Source organism: Cricetulus griseus, chromosome 4 (genome assembly GCF_003668045.3).
Source record: "Cricetulus griseus strain 17A/GY chromosome 4, alternate assembly CriGri-PICRH-1.0, whole genome shotgun sequence".
NCBI classification, from domain to species: Eukaryota; Metazoa; Chordata; class Mammalia; order Rodentia; family Cricetidae; genus Cricetulus; species Cricetulus griseus.
Window position 1 is genome coordinate 179,596,549 of NC_048597.1, and position 22,795 is coordinate 179,619,343.

The 22,795-nt window shown below is 40.5% G+C and overlaps 1 protein-coding gene across 2 annotated transcripts in view; it reads left to right on the forward strand.

Annotated features, from left to right (window-relative positions):
• Vps13c (vacuolar protein sorting 13 homolog C) overlaps window positions 1-18,821 on the forward strand; it is a 164,516-nt gene extending 145,695 nt beyond the window's left edge. The window contains exons 75-83 of one of the 2 annotated variants that reach the window (XM_027411258.2): window positions 741-816; window positions 1,164-1,327; window positions 1,627-1,672; window positions 3,869-3,992; window positions 4,452-4,566; window positions 10,363-10,451; window positions 14,159-14,282; window positions 16,412-16,495; window positions 16,832-18,821. In XM_027411258.2, the coding sequence (XP_027267059.1) occupies window positions 741-816; window positions 1,164-1,327; window positions 1,627-1,672; window positions 3,869-3,992; window positions 4,452-4,566; window positions 10,363-10,451; window positions 14,159-14,282; window positions 16,412-16,495; window positions 16,832-16,933 (924 nt within the window). In that variant the 3' untranslated portion in view covers window positions 16,934-18,821. Of the gene's footprint in view, window positions 1-740; window positions 817-1,163; window positions 1,328-1,626; window positions 1,673-3,868; window positions 3,993-4,451; window positions 4,567-5,244; window positions 5,860-10,362; window positions 10,452-14,158; window positions 14,283-16,411; window positions 16,496-16,831 lie in introns of those variants that run through there. The other variant, XM_035443791.1, reaches the window with a different exon arrangement.
• The last annotated feature ends 3,974 nt before the right edge of the window (window positions 18,822-22,795 follow it).

Sequence of the window (22,795 nt, forward strand, 5' to 3'; positions counted from 1 at the left end):
ATGTCCTGCTTTCTAGTGACAACTGTTTTCATTTTAACTGTATAAGGCAATGAAATAATGTTCAAATAATTATAAAAAACAGTTTTTGGTTTTTGCTTAAAGTATTTTAGGTGACACTGAAAGATAGTCTTATATTCAGATACACATCTAATGTTTTTCTGGGCAATAAAGTGCACCTGAGGTTTTCGGTATTCAGTGTACGTGTCTGAGAGCTTGGTGGATTACAGACAGCTTCTGCTGCCATGGAAAGGACAGAGTGCAGTCTTAGGAACCAGCCGTCCACCTTGGAGCTCTCATCCCACATATCCACCTTTGTTTCAAGAGTCCAGAAGGCCAAAGTCATAAGGTTTTAGAAGAACCATGTGGAGAGAATAAGGGTGAGAAGAGAGCCAAACAGTGTGAACCCATTCTATAAGCACAGCTGGGTTTTGCACTCCAGTGGAAGTTTGTACTGGGAAGCCAACTTCCTGTTGTAGTCAGAGCTAGTGATTGCCACCTGTGCAATGTTCATCTTGCCGAGTCTACTGAGATCGACTGGGTTGAAACTATTTTGAATTATAGTCATTATAAATCTATCAGTATTTAAGACATAGTGTGAAAATGCTTTGATGTCAGTCCTTATGGATTTTTATACATTCTTTATCTTCCTGGGATCTCTGAAATTTGAGATTAAAAGTCTCACATTTATTGAAGTTTAATACTCAACTTTTGTTTATTTATTTATTTATTTATTTGATCAGGGTGCTGTTCAAGGCCCTGAAGAATTTGCTGAAGGATTAGTGATTGGGGTAAGAAGTCTCTTTGGACACACAGTAGGTATATATAACCTGAGTGTAAATGTGCATGTAATTATTATTACTCTAAAGTGCATTGTTATGGAAAGCAAGTGGTTATATGTAGTAAGAGAGAGTTCACCTTCCTATTAATTTCTCTTAAGGCACATTTCCTTTATTTCAACTGGGGTGTGACTTAACAGTGCCTCTTGGGCTCTCAGCGTTCATAGGTTGGGTGAATGTGCTTTAAAGATTGTGTAACTCTACTTGATAGCAAAATGTCCTAGTAGTTTTTGCCTTTGCATCTGAGAAGGAAGTGTAGGTACCTGTTTAAAGCAGGTTCATGCTACCCTTGGTCATGACTGACGTCTTGGTGCAATCTGTATGTAGGTGGTGCTGCAGGAGTTGTCTCTCGAATCACCGGTTCTGTTGGGAAAGGCCTGGCAGCAATTACAATGGACAAAGAGTATCAGCAGAAGAGAAGAGAGGAGATGGGCCGACAGCCTAAAGATTTTGGAGACAGTCTGGCCAGAGGAGGGAAGGGCTTACTGCGCGTGAGTCTCCTGCTGAGTCTTCAGGAGTCTATCTCAGATGCACTGAAGCTGTTAAACTAATGCCATCAGCTTTATGAATCTTTCTACTGTGAATTTCCTATGATTTAATATTTGTAAAATCAATGTGTGTGTTGTCCACTGCAGTAAGTCTTCAGATCTTAAAAAAACAAAAAACAAAAAAACAAAAACAAGAACAAAAACCAGAAAAAATGTAGTGTGCCTGTGGGGACCTCTAGTGGTTGGTTTATGGTTTAGCAGCTTCCATTTGTTGGAGACCTGATGATTGATTTCTCTTGCAGGGAGTTTTTGGCGGGGTGGCTGGAATAATCACAAAGCCCGTGGAAGGTAGGTAGAGAACATTGTTTTACTGTAGGGAGGTTAAGGTTGTGTGTGTGCCAGATAGTTGCTTTTTGGTGTTTGACTGAGAGGACTACCGACTAAATTTTGTATTATAGTTCTGATTGTTAATATATTGTCTTCAGGAAGCAGAGAGGGTAAGTGGTGGACTGACTCAGATTTTGGATAGTGTTCTCATGAAGGCCAGCAGAAAACTAGATTCTCTGAGGCCCTCAAGAGCAATTGATGTGGGGATAATATATATATATATATATATATATATATATATATATTAATTATTCATCCTGTGTTTAAAAACACGTGCTTCTCAGTGCATTCTCTATCAAAATCCCTCTCTTTTCAGAAATTGATTAGCTAAATAAAATTTAAATGTAGTTCAAAAGATCTAAAATAACTCAAATCTCCTTAAAAATTAAAAAAAGCAATGTTGGAGGATTCTCATGTTCCAGCAATGCCAAATGTCCCAGTTTTAAAACTTATTGCATTGTAAAGCTACCATAAACTTACATAGCATGATACTGGCATGAAGGCAGACATGGGTGTCAGTGAACTTTTGCAAGTGCTGTGGCTAGATCCCTGAGATGGGTGCTGAGATGAATCTAGCAATTGCTTCAGCAGATTACTGTTCTGCATGTGGAGAACAGTAATCCAGCCCTGATAGACATTGTCTGCAAAAGTAAACCCAGAATGGATGGAATGCCAGAGTGTGAGAGCAAAACTTAGAACTTAGAAGCAGACACAACAGCTAGTACTATGGCTTGGCAGAGCCCTTCACGACAGGATACCAAGACACAGGTCACAAAAGAAAAGGCAGATAAGTTGGACTCACAAAGATTTAAATTTTCATATGTTGAGGAATACCATGAGTTAATACAAAGGACAGCTTGCAAAATTAAACAAAAATGCCTTGAAAGAATATTATCATATTGTAAACTATATTTCATCAGAGATTTATATATTGACTCTAGAAAGAAGTTGTACAAGCTAACAATGAGAAGATAACCCAACTTAAACTGGGCAAAGGATCGGAATAGACTTTTCCTCAAGAAAGATATGCAAATGGCACATTTCATTAGTCATCAGGGAAGTGTGGATGTAAACAGGATCAAAACGAGATCCCATGTAGCATCTATTAGGATCCCCAAAGTCAAGTTAGAGTGTGGGGAAATGAGAGTCTTGATGGGCTGTGGTTAGGAGCACACAGTAGTGCAGCCACTTAGAGGAGAACATCCTAATGTCTGTCCATCCACAGTTAGACATCGAGGTACCACAAATAAGCAAGGTACCCTGATAAAATCTTACATGTGAATGTTCATAGCTGCATTATTCATTGTAGCAAAGACATAAAAAGACCATCTGTCACCAATGCATGAATAAATAAAATGTGGCATATCTGCTCAGTGGAATATTATTCAGCCATAAATAGAAACTGAGAAGTAATCGTGCCACAATGTAGATGAATTTAGAAAACATGATGCTAAGTAAAAATAGCCAAATCATGATAGACAGTACTGTGAATGCTGCTTGGATGCACTGTCCAGAAGAGCAACTCCATAGAAAGTATTTTGGATGATTGCCTAGGTCTGAAGGGGGAGCAGGGAGGAGGGGAGGTCAACTGAATAGATATGTTCAGATGAGGAGTTGGGGAAAGTGGAAAGTGTTGAACTGTAGGCACAGTGTCTTTTCTGAGATGACAAAGATTTTCTAAAATTGATTGTAGCAATGTTGTACAGTTCTTAATACACTGAAAGCATTTAATTTGTATAGTGGGACATTTTATAGTTTGTAAACAGAATTTTTAATAATTATGAGTTGTTTTTAATATACTGCTTGGATGTTCTAATGGTTGTGATAGAATGAGTGCTTTTTGGTGAGTCTCAGAACTCTCAGGCATGGCTGCTGACTGAGCTGGACCAGTGCCTCTCAAATATGTGTGGACCTCAGGGTCTTCTGGGGATTGCTGCTCACCCTTAGCTTAAGTGTCTGCTACAGCAGGTCTAGCTTTGGCCCAGGAATCTGTGCTTAGTATGCTTCGAGAACAACCGCGTTATCATGTTAAGGTGAATGTAACTTCCCCAGATACCCAAATTCATGTGACTTCTGATTTGGCTTGCGTTTTTGTTGAGTTCAAACTTGTTTACCTTAAAATATCATTGTGTATTTATTGTCTTTGGTTTCCTAAAGGTGCCAAGAAGGAGGGTGCTGCTGGTTTCTTTAAAGGAATTGGAAAAGGACTCGTGGGTGCAGTGGCTCGTCCAACTGGCGGGATCATAGATATGGCTAGCAGCACCTTCCAAGGCATTCAGAGGTAACAGTCTCTACACGGTGTGGAGGGGTTTGCTGTGTGTGCCTATCACTTCTGGTATATATGACTAGGCTGGGTATTTAGCCTGTTCTTAAGGCTCTTGAACCTAATTGGAAGCCACGGAGGCTTTATAAGGCAAAGTACCATGGAATGGAATACAGAAAGTAAGACCCATGGTGCGGTTGATTTTCATTTATTCAGTACTTTAAGTGTACTTCCTTATGCCAGGCACTGATGGCAAGGCTACAAAGTGTCCATGACCTTTCAGAACTTGGTGTTTTCTTTCTTTAAGAAAAGGCTGGATGCTTAAAGTCCATCAGGCATGGCTTTAATAATTTTTCTTCACTTTGGACAAGTTTTATAAATTACTAATAGTTTTTACTTATTTATTTGTGAGTTTGATCAACATAAATTTGTCTGATTTTTGAAAGATTCTCACTTACTTTCTGTTACCTTATCCAGGGTAGCAGAATCAACTGAGGAAGTGTCCAGCCTCCGTCCACCTCGCCTGATCCACGAAGATGGCATCATCCGTCCATATGACAGGCAAGAATCTGAAGGCTCCGACTTATTAGAGGTAAATTCTGTTCCCTGTGGTTGTGAACTAGAAAGACTGTAGGAGTGAGATTACCCAATCATGAATCTTTGAAGGAGTCTCTGTGGTTTGTAGAGTAGAATTTATTGTTCTGTATGATGGCCTGGCCTGGCATGGTAAGGGGAAGTAACTGGTAACTGTTTTCTGCACAGGATAGGGAAAAGGCATAAGGCTTTTTCTGTGCAGAAAAACGGTCTTGAAAGGAGCTGTCGGCTGTTTCCCTGTCTCTGTGGCAGCTCTTAGTTACTGTACTTAGTTTTGGCTTCTTGCTTTGTGGCTAATTGTTGAAATCCACTGCTTTTTTCACTCTCAGCCAGATGAACTCCTCTTCCTTCGAGAATCTAAATTTCTTCTGATAAACAGGACTGGAGGAGAGAAAAAGAAATTATATACTTATACATATTATAATCTTGTTAAACATTTAAAAATTAATGTATTTTGGCATTCTGTCTTGGTTATAGTTTAATTATACTTAAATAATATATACATACTTAAATTGCTAGTCTCCAATGACTGGCTTTCCCTCAACAGAAACTTATTTTTGTACTTCATGATAAAGATGAATAATTATTCCTAGTCTTTGGTTTTCGTTGTATGTGATTACATTTTATCTTTTTGCACGCTTCTAACTTTATTTTCTTTCTTTTTCTGCCTACACAGCAAGAACTGGGAACACAGGAGTAAATGTTTCCTGTACTGCCTGATTCCATCCTTAAAACTCAAATCAAACTACTGCTATTTAACTGTGTGTGAATCAGACTGAGGGTTGATTTTAATAAGATTTTCTTTATAACTCTTACTTCTATCTGAACTTTTTATAATAGTGATTCGGCCACACTTGAAAATCGTGGTTCCTTGTAAATCTACACACGCCTAGTGGGTGTAAAAGATTCCATGGTGTAGGAAGTAACTTTGCCAGTCTTGGGTTGGGGTCAAAGGCTGTTGAACCCAGAGCATATATTTTGCTACAATTTTGGAAACTTGCCATTTTGTATATTAGGTTATTCATATACGGATGAACTTGAGAAGGATGTTTCTGTGCTGTGAATGTCTCTATATTTGTGAATCTCGATGATAGAATTACCTAGAGTTCTGCTCTACATGCCACCCAAATTTACTCAAGTTATGGAACTATTAATAGTAATATTGTCAGTTTCTCTGAGCTTGTCCTTAGACCTGAGATGAGACCTGGTATAGGAATTTAGGAGAATGTTACTTCAGTATTTTTTTTTCTTTCTTTAACTCAATTATAGCTAAATAAATGAAGTAATTTTATGTGGTCTGTACCCTTAGCCTTTAGCAGAATGTTTTTGGAGAACTGAGCCTCATTGTTGGTTATGCGTACTTTGTAATTACTGATTTTAATTATTGTAAATAGAGTCAGTAGCAGAACATGTAATTAGGCAAATTACCTCTGTGGCAGTTGAATATATAGATATCTTTACTTTTTAAAAACAAACTCGTTAGAGGCTGTAGGGGAAGCTTGCTGTACAGACTGATGCCACACCTGCTGGCTAGGTAAGTAAGGTGAAAAGCAAAAGTGAAAGCGAAAGTGAAACCCAGCCACCTGAAACTGTCACTCACCCTGTCCACGCCCTTGCAGGTGTGGTTACGTACACCCCTAAGTGGGCAGCTTCCCCTACAAGAGGCCGAGAAGATGGCTCAGTTGGGAAAGTCTTTACAAACAAGCACAAAGTCCTGAGTTCAGACCTCCAGTACCCATTTAAAAGCCAGAGGTGGTGGTGGTGCATGTCTGTAACTCCCATTCAACAATAGGGATCAGGAAACAGACAGAACCTGGGACTCTCTTGCAGCCAGCTCACTTATTTTAGTGAGCACCAGATTTATTGTGAGACAGTGCTCACAAACAAAGCAAAACAAAAGATAGAGAGTAATGGAGGAAGATACCTGATAGTGACCTGAGGCCTCCATGTATACATGTGTGCATACCTTCACGTACACATGCACAAACATACACGTGCATATGCCATTGACTCTTCATAAATTTAATCCCCAGAGATTACTATTGATGTGAAAAAATTATCATAAATTACCATTTAAACTCCCAGTTAATTCTCAAAGTAAGTTATGATTTAACTTCGTTTAAAAATAAATAATGGAAGTGTTTAATTTCATGATCTAAGTGTTTTACCTAACAACTACAACTGAAGCCAGAATATAAACCCCATCCTTAATATATGTTTGAAGATAACGAAACTGTTACAATGCAAGCATTCAGTTGGAATCTTTTTTTTTTTTTTTTTTTTTTTTTTTTTTTTTTTTTAAGGCAGGGTTTCACTGTGTGATCCTGGCGGGCCTGAAACTCTATATAGACCAGGTTGGCCTTGAACTCACAGAGATCCTTCTGTGCCTCCCAAGTGCTAGAATTAAAGACATGCATTATATGTTTTTAAACATGTAGTTATAAAAGCCAATTATTTGAGTGCTTTACATTAAAAAATGCTTTTTCAAGAGAAAATAATTGATTCCCAACAACCAGACAGTGCTAGATGGACAAAAGAAATGACTTATATCATTGGGCAGGGGTATAGCTCAGGTAAAATAAGCATGCACAAAGCCTGGGTTTGAACCCTGGCACCACCATGTTCCCCTCAAAACAAGCCTTCTGTGCTTATGGGACCAAGTATAGAAAGACATGCAAATATTAACAATAGCTGGAAGCAAGAAAGGAAGGAAGGAAGGAAGGAAGGAAGGAAGGAAGGAAGGAAGGAAGGAAGGAAGGAAGGAAGAAAAAAATCTTCTTGTGCATGGACAGTAGGGAATGGGCACAATGTCCACATGTGTGCAGCTGAGAATTAAGCACAATCTGCCACTTCAAATGCTGTAGGTTCTTGTGTGAGAGCCACAACTTTCAGTTTTCCTGACTGTATTTCATTTTTGTCCAGACTTTTGTGACCCTTTGAAACCTGAGGTCATTATTATTATTATTATTATAGTTCTTCAGTGATTCCTGTGAATTCCTCTTTAGTGATTTGGTGTTTCTCTTTATATAACTGTATATTACTAAGCACAAAAAGTTATTTTAGCTAAGCATATAGTCATATAACTTTAGTTTTAATTACAATATCAGGCAACCCTTTAAACCTTAATATATTGTGATAATTATTGGAAGAAACAGAAAGTAAGTTGCTGTAGGGTTTGATAGTATGTTCATGGGTAACTGAGAACTTTAGCCCATTGCATCTCTTGCTCACCCATCTTGCTGTGATCAGAGAGTTGGGTAAGAAGTACTTACTGGTTATTTAGACTCTGCTGGACTAATTCCATAAGGGATTAAGTGTAACAATGTGTAAATATCATGGAGTCAAGAGTATTAGATTATATCCTCCTAGATCTTACTGTAATATTAGTTTATTCTAAATAATTTATTTGGGGAATCTTTGTTTGGGGCTTCCCCATTTACCTTTTTTTCTTTTACCTCTCAAGCATTCCTCTGTGTTCTCTATGACTTGACTGTGAAAAGCCTTCCTCACATGCCATGTGTTTGTAGCATATTCCACTCCAGTACTCCCTTAGGATAATGCTGCTTATACTGTACATGTATGTGTATGTATGTATATAGACAGACAGGCTTTATTTATTATTTACTTTGCTTATGACTTATGGTCATACAAGATTTAAAGCGGTGTTCCTTGTTTTTTCTATCTGTGTGTTTTTCCATGTATGGAAATGTTTCATTAACATTTTACTCCTTGCCTGTCCACCTACTGAGATAACCTTACATTGTACATCTGACTGTTCTCAGTCCCTGACTGTGGTTCCTGTACTGTACTTGGCATTGTTAACTCTGTGATAAATACTGCTGTGCATTTGCATTTTGCCATTTCATGCCCTGTGCTGTTTCCTTAGAATTAATTTGAAAGGGATGAGAGGGAATGGGCAAAGGAACCATTTTTTAGCAGTCTTACTAAATTCCTCATGCTGAGTTTGGAAGAGAGAGTACCACTTTGGCCAGTCTGGTCTCTTGCTGCCCTCAGTGGCTGGGGAATCTTACTCTGGCTTTCAGAGTCTAGTGGGTCGTTCATAGAACTGAAAAGGTAGTTTTCAGTGTATCCTGTTAATAGATTTCCCACTAGGGCTCTTGGTGGTTGATGAACAGCTTGATAAACAATGGACATAGCAGAAAGAATCAGTTGTCTGTTACCCCTCCAGCATCTCTGGCTTACACCTAATTCTGAGCTCCAGCTAAAGGCACTTTATTATTAAAGTGTGCTATTCCATTCTCCCATTGTCTCTGAAGAAACTGAGGTATTGATGGCAAAATATTGGAGCTAATTCATATGGGCAACTGGGAATCAAGTGCCCATCTTAGAGGAGATACATTCTGAAGATGCCACCTCAGCTCTGTAGGGATTCTCTTCCTCATTGCTGGCTTTTGTAATCATTGTTCATGGCTTTTTGCAATTGTCAAGGAATGCCTAGGGGCCAACATACTTAAAAAATGTGGGTTCCATCGCCAGCACCACAAATGAGAAATGAACTTGAGCACTGAAATCACAACACTGAGCATGCTTTCTCTGCTGTGTGTATGTTGACTTTGTGGTCCTAGTGCTATTGGTAGTATGCTCTCAGTCATGCACTCTAACAGTCTCATTCATCCAGTGTGTCTGTCTCTGTATTGTATGCCCTTGTATTATTTGATCTTTAATCATTCATCATAGGTGATGTCAATAATATTATTTCACTAGTATTTGTTATAAAAACTATTTGTTATTTTTAATGTGTATTGACTAATTTAAGTCAATAGTTTTAAGATACTTGAAAAAGAAAATAAATATTTTATTGGCTATAATTTATACTTGGGTTATTTTGTGCATTAGAAATAAACCGTGCAAATTATTTTAAAATGCTGTTTCAAAGTGTTTTGAAATTCTTTGTTTCCATAATTGTCTATTTTAGTCAGAAATATAATTTCATACAAAAACATTCCTTTTCAACTTGTGCTTAATCTACACAACCAAACATGAGCAAAACAGCAAACACCTTGGAGGTTACTATTATATAGTATATAACCCTGTCCAAGGAAGTGGTTGGGTCTTAGCATTTGAAAAATTATTATTTTTTAGGTGTATATGTCTGTGTGCCTGAGTATATGTATGTGCACTGTGTGTGTGTTTAAGCCTTTGGAGGTCAGAAGAGGGCATAGGAACCCTTGGAACTGTAGTGTGGGTGTCAGGCATGGTCCTCTGAAAGAACAGTACGTGCTCTTATCCACTGAACTAGCTCTCCAGCCCCTGGGCCTTAGCTTTAAGAAGGGTCACAAACTTCTCTCAAAGGAATTGAGAAAAGAAAAATGTGAGCCATTCTCTGAAAAGAATTTCAAAACCATGATTTCTAAATTTTGTGTTCTTTGGTGCGTAGTTATTAGACCCACCCCAAGCCCTTACCAGGGAGGGACCCTTTAAGGACTGCTGAGACATTGATGTAGCAGTTTTATATTTGCTACATGTTCACATATTCTTAATTAGGATGTGTGATTGCTTCTGGTTGATAGTTTCAAATCTCTTAAGTTACTAAGAACAAGATGTTTTTCCTCAGACACTCATCTGGTAAGCATTCAGTACATTTCTCTTTAAAGCAATAGTGAAAAGTAATGGATATTGTAAATAAGTTGTTTTCTTGCTTCAGATGCCAATATATAGTATTCTAGTTTTGTTTCTACTAAACCTTTTCCTAACATTGATTATCATAGACTATTATACAGATACTATTTAAATATATGTAGTTCCCAAGTTGTAACTCTTGTTTCTTTTTCAGAACCATATCAAGAAGCTGGAAGGTGAGACCTACCAGTTCCACTGTCCCGTTCCTGGGAATAAGAAGGCAGTCTTTATGATTACAAACAGGTATTGACATCCAGATGCAACCTAGCTGTGTTCATGGGAGAACTTTCAAAGGTACAGTGACAGAGGAGTTGGAAAATTATACTTCACAGGCAAGGCGATCATTTTCATATAATCACAGAAACACAGCTCTAGATAGTTCCCTGAGAGCATGTGTTCTGAGCCCCTCATTTTGCAGATGTGAAAGCTAGGCCCAGCTTGGCTTGGGGCTTATCCAGATGTGGCAGCTGCTGATGACACAGTGAGCATATCCTTCAACCTGCAGTGGTGATGTCATCATAAGGAGTCACATTTCACATTGAAGAGGGTGATGTCACTTTCCCTTGTGAAGTTTTATTTGGGGCATTAGCAAATCCCTTTTAAGGATGGTATTGTTCCTATATGCCCATTCAAGTTCCTTCTGAGTATTTTGGTAAACACTTTTTCCAGAGAAAAGGGCTTTGTGCTAAAATACCAAACTTAATATCCCAGGATTTACTCTAGAAATCAACTTATCTCCAGATAACTACTGTAGATTAATAATTTTCCAAGTGCTATAATTTGTAGGATTAAAGCAGAGTTACACTCTGCCCTAGTTTCTTCCCTCTCCCTTTTCTTTACCCTCCCTCCTGCCCCCCTAATGTATCCATTCCATCTATCTGAGTTTTGGAAATCAAACCCAGGGTGTAATGATTGCTAAGTTAGTGTTCTGGCACGGAGCTGCAACCCAGCTCCTCACTGTTGTACCTGAATATACCTAGATGAAAAGAAAAGTAAGAGAAAGTGAACAACGGAACCCAAACTTTGAAACATGTCTTTCTGAAGAGGTTAACCAATTGGTCATATAAGGAAGGCTTGTTCAATCATTGTATTGGTCCATTAGTTGAGGTATGAACATGGGGACTGTAGAGATGGTGGTTGCTGCTCTTGTAGAGCTCATGTTCAGTTCGGAGCATCCATATTGGGCCAATGCCTCTAACCTCCATAGGCAACTGCACTTAAGTGTACATACCCACAGATACACACACACTTGAGAATTAAAATAGACCTTTAGAAAGTTCTGGTGTGGAGGTCTTGGAGACTCCCATGCCAAGGTGGGTTATGCAGGAAATGACAAGATTTGAACAGTGATACTTGGAGCAGGAGAGAGATTGGAGGTTTTAGGTATGGAAGAATACACTCATTGGGCTTTGCAATAACTGCCTGCCTTAATTTTCTACTCCAGACCCTGAGCCCCCACTCTCTTGCTTATCTCTAGAAGTAATGTCTAAAGCAAAGAGCCTTCATATCATATCCAATTACCCATAAATTAAAATAGTAACTTAAAGATATCAGTGAATAAATATCATTCTAGAACTAGACCTTAAGGTGATTTTCTCACCAAGGTATGCGTTTGGTATTCTGGCTGCAGACCTCCACACTCCTCAATTAGCCTTTCCTTCTGCTGGAGTTGATGGTGCAGGCCTGGTATCCCTGCTGCCTGGGAGATAGAGTCAAGAGGATGGCAAGGTTAAGGCCTGATTAGGGTATTGAGTTCAGGGCCAGGCTGGGCAACATTGTGAGACCCTGTCTCAAAATAAAGAGTAGCAAGGAGTGTGGGGGCATAGCTGAGTGAAAGAGGGCTTGCCTAGCATGAGTTCAATCCTCAGCACTCCACACTCAATCCCTTCTTTATATACTTAATCTGTCAGTGTGTCTGTATTGTCTGAACACTCACTGTCTCTCTAAGAACTCCTTTTCAGTGATCGAGTGGAATTCCTCCCATGCTGCCATTGCAGCCAGCCCCTCTCCAGTGCAGTCTGTCCCTCTCCAGTGCAGCCTGCCCCTTTCCAGTGCAGCCTTCCCCTCTCCAGTGCAGCCTGCCCCTTTCCAGTGCAGCCTTCCCTTCTCCAGTGCAGCCTTCCCTTCTCCAGTGTAGCCTGCCCATCTCCAGTGCAGCCTGCCTCTTTCCAGTGCAGCCTTCCCTTCTCCAGTGCAGCCTGCCCCTCTCCAGTGCAGCCTGCCCCTCTCCAGTGCAGCCTGCCCCTCTCCAGTGCAGCCTGCCCCTCTCCAGTGCAGCCTTCCCTTCTCCAGTGCAGCCTTCCCTTCTCCAGTGTAGCCTGCCCATCTCCAGTGCAGCCTGCCTCTTTCCAGTGCAGCCTGCCCTTCTCCAGTGTAGCCTGCTCATCTCCAGTGCAGCCTGCCCCTCTCCAGTGCAGCCTGCCCATCTCCAGTGCAGCCTGCCCCCTCCAGTGCAGCCTGCCCTTTCCAGTGCAGCCTGCCCTTTCCAGTGCAGCCTGCCCCCTCTCCAGTGCAGCCTGCCCCTTTCCAGTGCAGCCTTCCCCTCTCCAGTGCAGCCTTCCCTTCTCCAGTGCAGCCTGCCCCATCTCCAGTGCACTGAATCTATGTGGCATTGTCTCCTGTACTTGTTTTCCTTTCTAGACAATGGGTGCCTCACAAGCAGAATTCTCACCTTTACTTTTTTTCTCTGGGGTGTTTCCCTAGATGTTATTTGAATTTACAAATCAACATTTCTAGTTTTACTGTCTTTAATGGAGACTTAAAATCAAGTACAGTTATATCAGTAATTAATCTGACTCACTGACTGAGAAATCAGTGTGGGTGTCCTTTAAGGACTGTTTTTTTTTTTTTTAATTACTATCGAGTAAAATGAAACATTGCTCCTGTGATATACATTAGTGTTAAAATGTTCTAGTCTGGTATTTATTAGTAGGTCCGAAGTGAGTCTTTGCTGACATTTGGGCTTGTGACATTTCCTGCACGGTTTGTCTTGGCTGGAAGGTGTAAGTGACTGACAGGAAAGAACAATTAGGAATAATATTCCAAGTAAATCATCTTCAGGGGCGTCTGCTTTATTGCCTCACAGATGAGGGTGCATCCTATGCCTCTTGGGTTTCAAATGTGATTCCCTGCTCAGTTGTTTTGCTGTTCAAAACAAAAAAACGCTACTGAATTCTCCAAGATTGACAGAAGGGGAGGTTTTAAAGTCCATCTTGTTAGGTAGAGAATTATTGCATTTATTTGACATTTACATAGACTTTTTAAAAATGAAAAACCCACTTTTCTGTGAGCAAATTTTTTATTTTTTAAAATGTTTTTTTTATTCTTAAGAATTTCATGCATATATACAATGAAATATGACCTTATCTGTCCTCCATTTCTCCCTTCCAATTGCCCTTGTATCCTCTCCCAGCATACTCTGTTCTCAACTTCTTGTCCTCCACCCTCCTTTTTTTCTTCTTTAATGACTCACTAAGTCTAACTTTTGCTGCTGGTATGTACATGAGTATGGGCTATCCACCTGAGCATACGAAACCTACCAGCAGCCATACTTTAAGAAGAATGATTCTCCCTCCCCAAGGACTACCCACTGCCAGGAGCTCCTCAGTAATGGGACCTGGAGTGCATCTCCCATCTGTGCTGGGATTTGGGCTGGCTTGAACTTGTGCACATCTTGTAATAGACCACAGTGGCTTTGAGTTCCTGGGTGTAGTAGCCATGAGAAGCCCATAAAGACAGCACTTCACAGCATCCTCCCATCCTCCAGCTCCTGCATTCTTTCTGCCTGCTCTTCCTCAAGTCCCAGGGCAAGGAAGTTGCTAAGGGTTTTCCTTCCCACTTCAGGCTGACCACTAGCATTCTTATGTGGTCAGTTTTGTTGTTTACTAAACACACGCAGAATAAAGGATGGAGCTGATACGTGGTTGTATTTGTTTTCTTTTCCCAAATAGGCGAGTGCTTTTTGTAAAGGAAGTTGAGATCCTAGGCCATATGTCTGTGGACTGGCAGTGTCTGTTTGAAGATTTTGTGTGTCCTCCTGAAGTCAGTGAAAATCTGCTGAAGATTTCAGTTAAGGTAAGAAAGTATGAATCAGACCTTCAGAGTCAGGGTCTCAGGCAGTGCTTTCTCGCTGCCTCCTCATAGTTACAGAGGCAGACTGTCTGGAGGAGCAATGCCATCACTGTCTGTGTCAGGGCATGCTAAGCTGTAAATGAACCTAACTATATTTGTGTAACTGTATATTCTGACACAGTGAAATATCAATTTATCTGCCAGAACTAGGGTGTTGGCAAGTACTTCTGCCTTTTGGCAAAATTAAGCATTAGTGTAAGGTGATATCTTGCTTGTACAAACAAAGCTAATGGAGCTTGCCTTTAGCTAACCATAGAGGTCTGGAGGTCTGTACAGACAGATAGGAAGTGAGGTAGCTAGGTAGGAGCAGGATATAAGCAGGGAGAAATAGGAAATCCCTCTCTTGTCTGCTGAGATGCTAAGGAGGAACATGTGCCTTGGCTTATGTTAGAGGGAACTCTATTTCCAACTCTGGCTTTTTATTATTTAGACCAATTAAGAACCCCATTTATGGAGCTGGAGAGTTGGCTCAGTGGTTGGGAGCACAGGCAGCTCTTCCAGAGGACCGGGGTTCAATTCCCAGCATCCACATAGCACCTCACAACTGTCTGGAACTCCAGTTCCAAGGGATCTGACACCTTTATACCAATGCACATAAAATAAAGTTAAATAAGTTTATAAAACAAAAAAGAACTCCATTTATATTTGTGAACAGGAATTTTTCTTTCCTTATATGTATGTATATCCATTTTTCTAGAATCTTAGACACTTCTAGAAATACTCTTTTTGCTAAGCTTTTGGGAGGCTAAGTGTTTCAGTGAAAATAAATATTAGGTCTAAGGCCCATGGGATGCTCAACAGGTTGAAACAATTGCTGTGCAAGCTTGGTGGCCTGAGTTTGATCCCAGGACTCTGGAGAGAAATGACCCTGCAGAGTAGTTTTGATCTCTGCACTCATACTGTGGTATGCACAACTACCTGACACACATCAAACACACACAAACAATTAAAAATAGATTAGGTCTAAATAGCTCTGTTTATAATTATAATTTGTTGCATATAGAATATGGAATGACTTACGTGTTGTGTGTCCTGTGTCTTGGCTCCCATCCTTTTCTAAAGATGAACTTTCCTTTACACAGTAAAGTGTTAGCAGAAATGATACTTCATCTTTGGGCCCTGGGCTTACCCACTGTGGACACACACACACACACACACACACACACACATTCTATTCTTGATGTATTTTCATCTCTCTTAAGAAAATGTACCCAATTGGCATTCTAAATATGGTAACTTTTATAGTACCTTTGTTTTGCCTAAATAACAATGATATTATTCCCTTCACCGAAAATCTCCAAACAATGTTAGTAGATTTTTAAATAGGTTTGGAGCAAACATCTTTTACTTCTCTCATTGTAGACGTTTGCAAACAAAAGACTACTGAGTCAGCCTGCCCATTTGTGTTCTGGAGCAGAGCCTTACATGGTACAGAGTGCCCTGATAGGAAACATAGTTTTGGAGCTGGGGAATACTGTCCCATGCATATTTTATAGTTCCCTGGTTACTAGCCATCTCTCAGTTACTTTTCCATTGCTGTGATAAAACACCATGAGAAGGCAACTTTTAAAAGAAACAGTGTAGTTTGGGACTTAAGGCTTCAAAGGGCGAGAGTTCATGATTCTGGAGCAAAGGCATGGTGGCAGGAATGGCTGAGAGCTTACATCGTGAAAGCTTATGGGAGCCATTTGCCTTCATATCAGTGGTGAGAATTGACTCCGTGTATTTTACGTTGTATATGAATTTCATCTATCAGCAGAGGAAATGAAGGGGACTTTTGGTCTGCCACTGGTCTGTCAGCTCTCATGCATTGTCACACCGTGATCCTGTGTGCTACTTATTGTTGCCTGCAGACACCCTTACTTCACACAGATAGGTCTATAAATTCTGACTCCAGTGTGCAGTCACTCTGCTTTGTGGCAAGGTGATTTATTTCATGTAGTTCTTGATTGCATGCATCCCATAGTGTAGTGCTTATAAAGTAAGTTGACATTTAAGCAGCCAATTTAAGAATATGCTATTTTTTTTCTTCTAGAGAATAATTTCTTTTCTGTTATTGTTTTTTAAACCAGGAACAGGGTCTCTTCCATAAAAAAGACAGTGCCAATCTAGGCTGTCTTCGGAAAATTTATCTGAAGGATTCCATCACCGCAAAGGTAAACTGTTCATTTTTAACAACCCCCTCGAGGTTTTTAACTGGAAGACCTTTACAAGCCTGTCATAGCTGGTAGCCATTATTTCTCACACATTCTCTACGACTGGTAACTTTGCACTGATGCTCCTGGGAATGACAGACTATGTACTCACCAAAGTGGAAGGGTTGTGGTTCCCATTGTGTGGGTAGGTGGAAGCCTGGAAGAGTCATTGTTCACATTGCATCTGAGTGTGGTAGCCTGGTCCCCTGTGTGGAGACTCTGGTGTCCCTGTCTTCCCCTGTCCCTGGGTGAGTCAGAGGTTATCTTAGTAGCTCATATTCCCACTTTGCCTTCCAGAGAGCATTTGATGCCATTGAGAGTGCACAGTCATCAAGGTACCAGCAGAAGCTGATGAAGCAGCCTTCACTCAGGCTCCACAGGCCCCAAGTTCCATCTTGACCACAGATTTTACAAGGCTTCTGAGAGGGAAACTGTCACTTCAAAAATCCTTCGAAAAAGAAAATTTCCAGCAATTCCTTGTGTTGTTTTTCACTGTGTTTTCCTTTTGGACTCTTAGTTTTGAGTCTGGGTTTTGCAACTCTGCATACATTAGGACTCTGCTGCTGCAGCATGTAGGTCAGACCTCAAAGAAATACCACTTCAGACTCAGAGGGAAATGTTCATTAATATTAAAATTGAGAAACAAAGGGTGGTGGGTTTATTTTTAATTAGTCTTCACTGAAGAAAGGAGATTTCAAAATGAGTAGTGTTCTTTCAAAGGTTTTATCCAGACAAATAGTGGACCCTCTGACATTTGTTTAAAGGTAATTTGTGCAATAATTGACCTGAGAGAACACTTTTGGTAAACCAGGTAATTGACCGAAGAAATGCCACCAAAGGGAACGATGGCATGTTTTCTATTTTCTTTTCGTGAAAACGTTATTTTTCTCCTAATAGGATGAGTTTTACATGGGTGCTTTTTCCCTCCTTTCCTTCTACTCACAGAATATGGGCAATCTGGAAGCTATGAGCAATCTGGAAGCTTCAGGCAGCCATGCTGCATTGTCTGCAGTGAGGCCATCACTGTGCATATCAGAGTGGGTGCTCTTTTGGGGTGTGCTCACTGGCACAATTCCATTTCTCTGGGAAATGAAAACAATGCACTATAAGCTTCCCAGCATTCAGAAACATGTAAAACACAGTATTTTTTTATATTTCCAAAAATTTATTTTAGAATTTAAAAGACTGCTAAGGGCGCCATAAGTTAACATATAATTCTAATGCATACCTGTAAATGTCCTTTGAATATTTGCTAGGAAGAGTGTAAAGTCTCTACTTGCTTTATTATGTAAGTTTTTATAAAGGTCTATATAGAGTTGGAAAATGGGTGTCCCTGTGTGTCAGTCAGCACAAGCTTCTGTCCTTCCTCACCTCTAATTGTGGTTAGATACAGGCTGCCTGTTGACTCCGAGGGACTTATTGTCCTTGGATGACCCTTAAGCTTTGTTCAGGGTGTTGAGCATTGCAGTCAGTTGCAGCACCTAGTCAGTGTTGAGATGAAGGTGTGAATGCTCTGGGTTTGCTCTACCTTTGTTGATGTGTGCTCCTCCCCTCACTATCATAGGTCATGCTATTAAAATGGCATGGGAAGGCTCTTAATTCCCCACTGCTGCTTCCTGTTTCTCTAAGGAGAGAGTGCAGAAATCAATGTCTGATTTTTGGTAGTTGTTGGATTTTCAGTTCAATTTCTCACCCCCATCCATGTTCCTTTCTTTCTTTTGATAGGGTCTCACCATGTAGACCAGGCTGACATTTATTTTAAGTCACTGAGATCTGCCCACCTCTGCCTAACAAGTGCTGGGATTAAAGGCATATGTCACTGTGCCTGCCTTAATACCTTTATTCCTATTAAGAAAATCATCACATATAAAACTGTTAGCTTTAAACCTAATTGAACTTTCTAGAACTAGAGGGTGGTGATAAGCCTTCTAGCAGGTACAATAGCATCCTGTATCTTTAAAATGGACTTAATCAGGAATTTAAACTCTGATCACATTTTTCATGTTAGTCATAGCTATTGATGGCGTCATAAATATTTATGGCTTTATTTTGCACTGTTGGTTTATTCCAGAAACGGTTGTGTAGAACACTGGTTAACTCTATAAACTCACAGTCTCAGTTGGCCACCTTCAAGTATCTGTGTCATTTTTATTTGATACAATTTCCTGGGACAGAAATGATCCACTGGTTGGATGTAATTAGGTGTGTTGTGGTTTTAAAAATGCACTGAGAGGCAGTGACTTGCTAATACAGTTCTGAGAGAAATAAAACATTGGTACATTGTTTACATGTATGAGATCTCTGTGTTAAATACTGAAGTCCCATTCTCTTCTTCATTTTGTCTTTCCCCTTCTCTCTTCTGATCCCATTGTAATCAGGAGATAGGTGAAAGATTGTGGGGGGCTTCACACAGTGCGAGTGAGAGAAAGGCTTTTCCAGGGTGCTGAGCCCCTTCCCACACTGAAGCTGTGTGGCCCAGCTGCAGCACTCAGGAATGCATAGCTGTATTGCACTGAGTTCCTTCCTTGCATGAGTTCTTAGCCCATGTAGTGCTTCTTGGGAGACAGAATTCATAGCAGCAGATGCGGGCACCCCTCCCCACTTAGTCTTTCTATTCCTAGCTCCTCACTTCCCACTGGGCACTTTTAGGACCAGTCTGAAAGCCCATTCAGCACTGGGTTTATCAGGTAGGAAGAGGAGGCTCACATAGGGCCTGTACCAAGGCAGATGCATCAAAATCCAAAGAGCAAAACATTGGAAGAACACACCTGGGCTTTCTAAAAGAATGCTGTCTGCGATAAGCTTACCTATGCTTCCTGGTGAATGTTTTATTTTGAATTATGCATGAATACCAGTTTCTTGTTGGTGCTTTCAGAGTCTAGTCCAGTGATCTGGGGGCTCCCTGGACTTCTGTTTTGTTTGTTTGTTTTAAAGAAAGCTCCATGTATGTTTCTAAGGCACATCCAGAACTAAAAAGTAACAATCTGACTTTAAACAGGTTCAGAAAGCTCTATAGATACCACTGCCAGCTAAAATGTGGCATTGCAGTTACTGCCTGAGCTGCAAGAACCATCCTCATCTTGGAGAGAGCAGATTCTTTTTAAAAAAAAAATTATATCATTTATTTATTTGACTGCAGTATGTCAAGACTCATGTGTGATTAGAGGGTGACTGCAGGAATCGGGTTGGGTTTTCTCCTTCCATCTTGTGGCCCTCGAGGGTTGCACTCAGGTTGTCAGGCTTGGCTGCAGACATCTTACCTGCTGAGCCACTTACTGTCCTCACAAAAAATCTTGAAGAATAAGAGTTTTCTCATTTCAGAGTAATGAGTCCTTTTGATTGAACATTGTGGCCACGATGATTCTGGCTACTGCTAAGAAGGTGTTCTGGGCCGTATATGTTTCTTCTGGGAAGAGAGTGGAACCTACTAGGGCAGAGGGACATAGCTTTCCTCTGGTAGTGGCCATGCCCCTGGTGGTGACCATGCCCCTGGTGAAGAACTCAAGTTTCGTCCCGAGTTCACTCTCAAAACCCCCTTCATGGAAAAGCCTGTGCCATTTAAGTAATGCTCATCATGAGCCATTTTGGACTCAAAGAGCCTTCAAAGACTTGGACTGTGTACATGTATAGTCCCTTGTGCAATACAAAAAGCTTTGAAAGCCCAAAGACTTCACGAGTTTAAATCAAAGTCACCTGGCAGCAAAATCTGACTGAACTGACACCAGGTTCTTTGTGCTCTTTCTTCGTGTAATCACGATTGGCTGTAACTGAACTGTGTTGATTATGGAGTGTGGCCACATAGGATGGGGACATTGTTGCCTCTCCAGAGTCTGGACTTGTGTATTCTGAGGCACAAGTGGCCCAGAAGAGCACAGGGGCTCCAGAAGAGATTGTAGATCTCTCTGTCTGGTTCAGTTAACCTTTCTCATTGCTGTGACCAAATACATGTCAAAAACCATAAGGAGTAAGGGCTTCTTCTGGCTCACAGTTAGAGGGTACGGTCTGTCATGGCAGGAAAGGTAGAGGCAGGAGAGCAAGGCACTGATCACATGCCAGCTCTGTCAGGAAGCAGAGGTGAGTGCACTGCTCAGATTATTTCTCTCTCTCTCTCTCTCTCTCTCTCTCTCTCTCTCTCTCTCTCTCTCTCTTCTTAAGTTGGGGACTCCGGCTTATTAAATGTTATCACTCAAAGATAGGGTGGGTCATTTCAGCTCAATTTAAACACTCTAGAAACTTACTCACAACATGTCCAGAAGTTTGTCTCTAGGTGATACTAGAGCCCAATACTAGATATTGTTTACCACACACCCTCAGAAATGTCAGGTCATTAAAGTTATCAAAATTTAGAGGAAAAGGGCTATAGGAGAGATGAGATCATGAAAAGTAATAGAATTCTTTCCCGTTCAGGCCATTTCAGTACTGCATCTTACAGTTTGACTGGCAAGCCATTTTGCTATTGAGATCAGTGTCTAGTGGGATAAAGTACACCTTGATGGTGGAACACAAAGATTTATGACATCCAGAAGAAATACAAACCAAGAATGGAATAGTTCTGTCTCTCTTGTATATTAAATATTAGCTTCTGGAAAGGAGGGTTTTAAAAATTGACCTCTAGTGAGAAGATAATTAGGATGATGATAAAATAGGACAGCCTGGTCCTTTAGGTCAGTCTCATTCACTAAGATAATAACCCTTTCCAAAGAGGAGTTACTTCCTCAGCATTAATCCTCATAAACCCAAAGAAAGACCAGGTGACCTATCCAGAGATGGACTAGGCTGCTGCTGATTTCCTAAATGTGGCTTAAATCACAGGATAAATAACCTTTATCAAAAGTAGATTGCAAATCTTGACTTTGGGTTTTGTTGTTTTTGTGGAAAATACCTTTTGACACCAGCTTCTCTCTCAGCCAGCTTTCCTCTTTGTCTTAGTCTTCCTTTCTCATGCTTCATTGCATTTCTGTGATTTCTCTTTAAATGTTAGTAAATTATCTTTATTGGATAAATACCATACCAGTGGTAGTCAAAGAAGGCTTCCGTTAACAGATTCTTATAAATAAAGTTTAATAGGAACACAGTGATGCCCATTCATTGATTGTGGCTTATTTTACACTACAGTGGAGAATTTGGCAGCTATGAGACAATATAGCAAAGCCTTAAAGTTAACTTTCTCCTCCTAAGATTTGTCAGGTGTGGCAGAAATAGATACCAAATGATGTGCTTAAGATCCTATAGTGACTCGCTTTGGAGACCAGGCTGGCCTCGAACTCACAGAGATCTGCCTGCCTCTACCTCCCGAGTGCTGGGATTAAAGGCATGTGAAGCTACACAGAGAAACCCTATCTCAAAAAACTAAAAAAAAAAAAAAAAAAAAAAAAAAAAGATCCTATAGTGAGAGTAACTGAAATCAGGATTGAGTTGTATTTGTCAAGACTCTGTCTCCATTCCCCACCCTCTGCCCTTGCTGAGAGGGGCACTCAGTACCAGTGTGCAGTAACATGGCCCATATTGGCATCTTGGATTTCTTTTAGAGTTTTGTGCCTTTAGCCCCTTACCCTCCAGTTATTTACTTTCTCTCCACATATGGTTTAAGCCTAACAGTTGCATAGGCATCTCCCACAGAAAATACTCAATAGTCTCAACCAGCCAACCTGTGGTTCAAACATGTAGCCCAATGTTACTGTGATGGCTAATAATATACACAGCATATGTAGCCTTTGAGGTATAATGAGGAGGCAGTGTGAATTTGACTTCTCTGTTTCTAATGCTCTTTTAGAACTGAGAATAAAATGCACCAGTTTCTACCACAAGCTGCTAGGTAGTTCTGCTGTCAGAAACAAACACATGCCCAAGATAGGTGCTTTATCACCCTGGTTAGGGGCAACCCAGGAAGATGTGCTAGTGTGTGACGTTATAGAGCAGTGATGTAACAGATGAGTGGGTGTTGAAAGAGATGTGACTTGTATAGGAGCTATATAGGTTTAGCTTCACCAGAGGGTGCTGCTGCAGCTTCGTTAAACATGCACTTGGTGGTGGTTTAAATTAAGCAGCTGTATTGCAGAGGGCACATCTCCCTCCCCTGTGGAGTCCTAGGAGAGGCTTAACCTACTTTGACACTTCTGATCAAATCTTCCCGACTTCACTCAATTCACAGTGGTTCATGCTTTCAAAAAGTACTAAGGGGGGCTTGAATTAGTGAATTAATATCTGAGTTTTTAGCTTTTTCAATAATGAACCCCAGTCATTTGAGTAATCTATTATGAA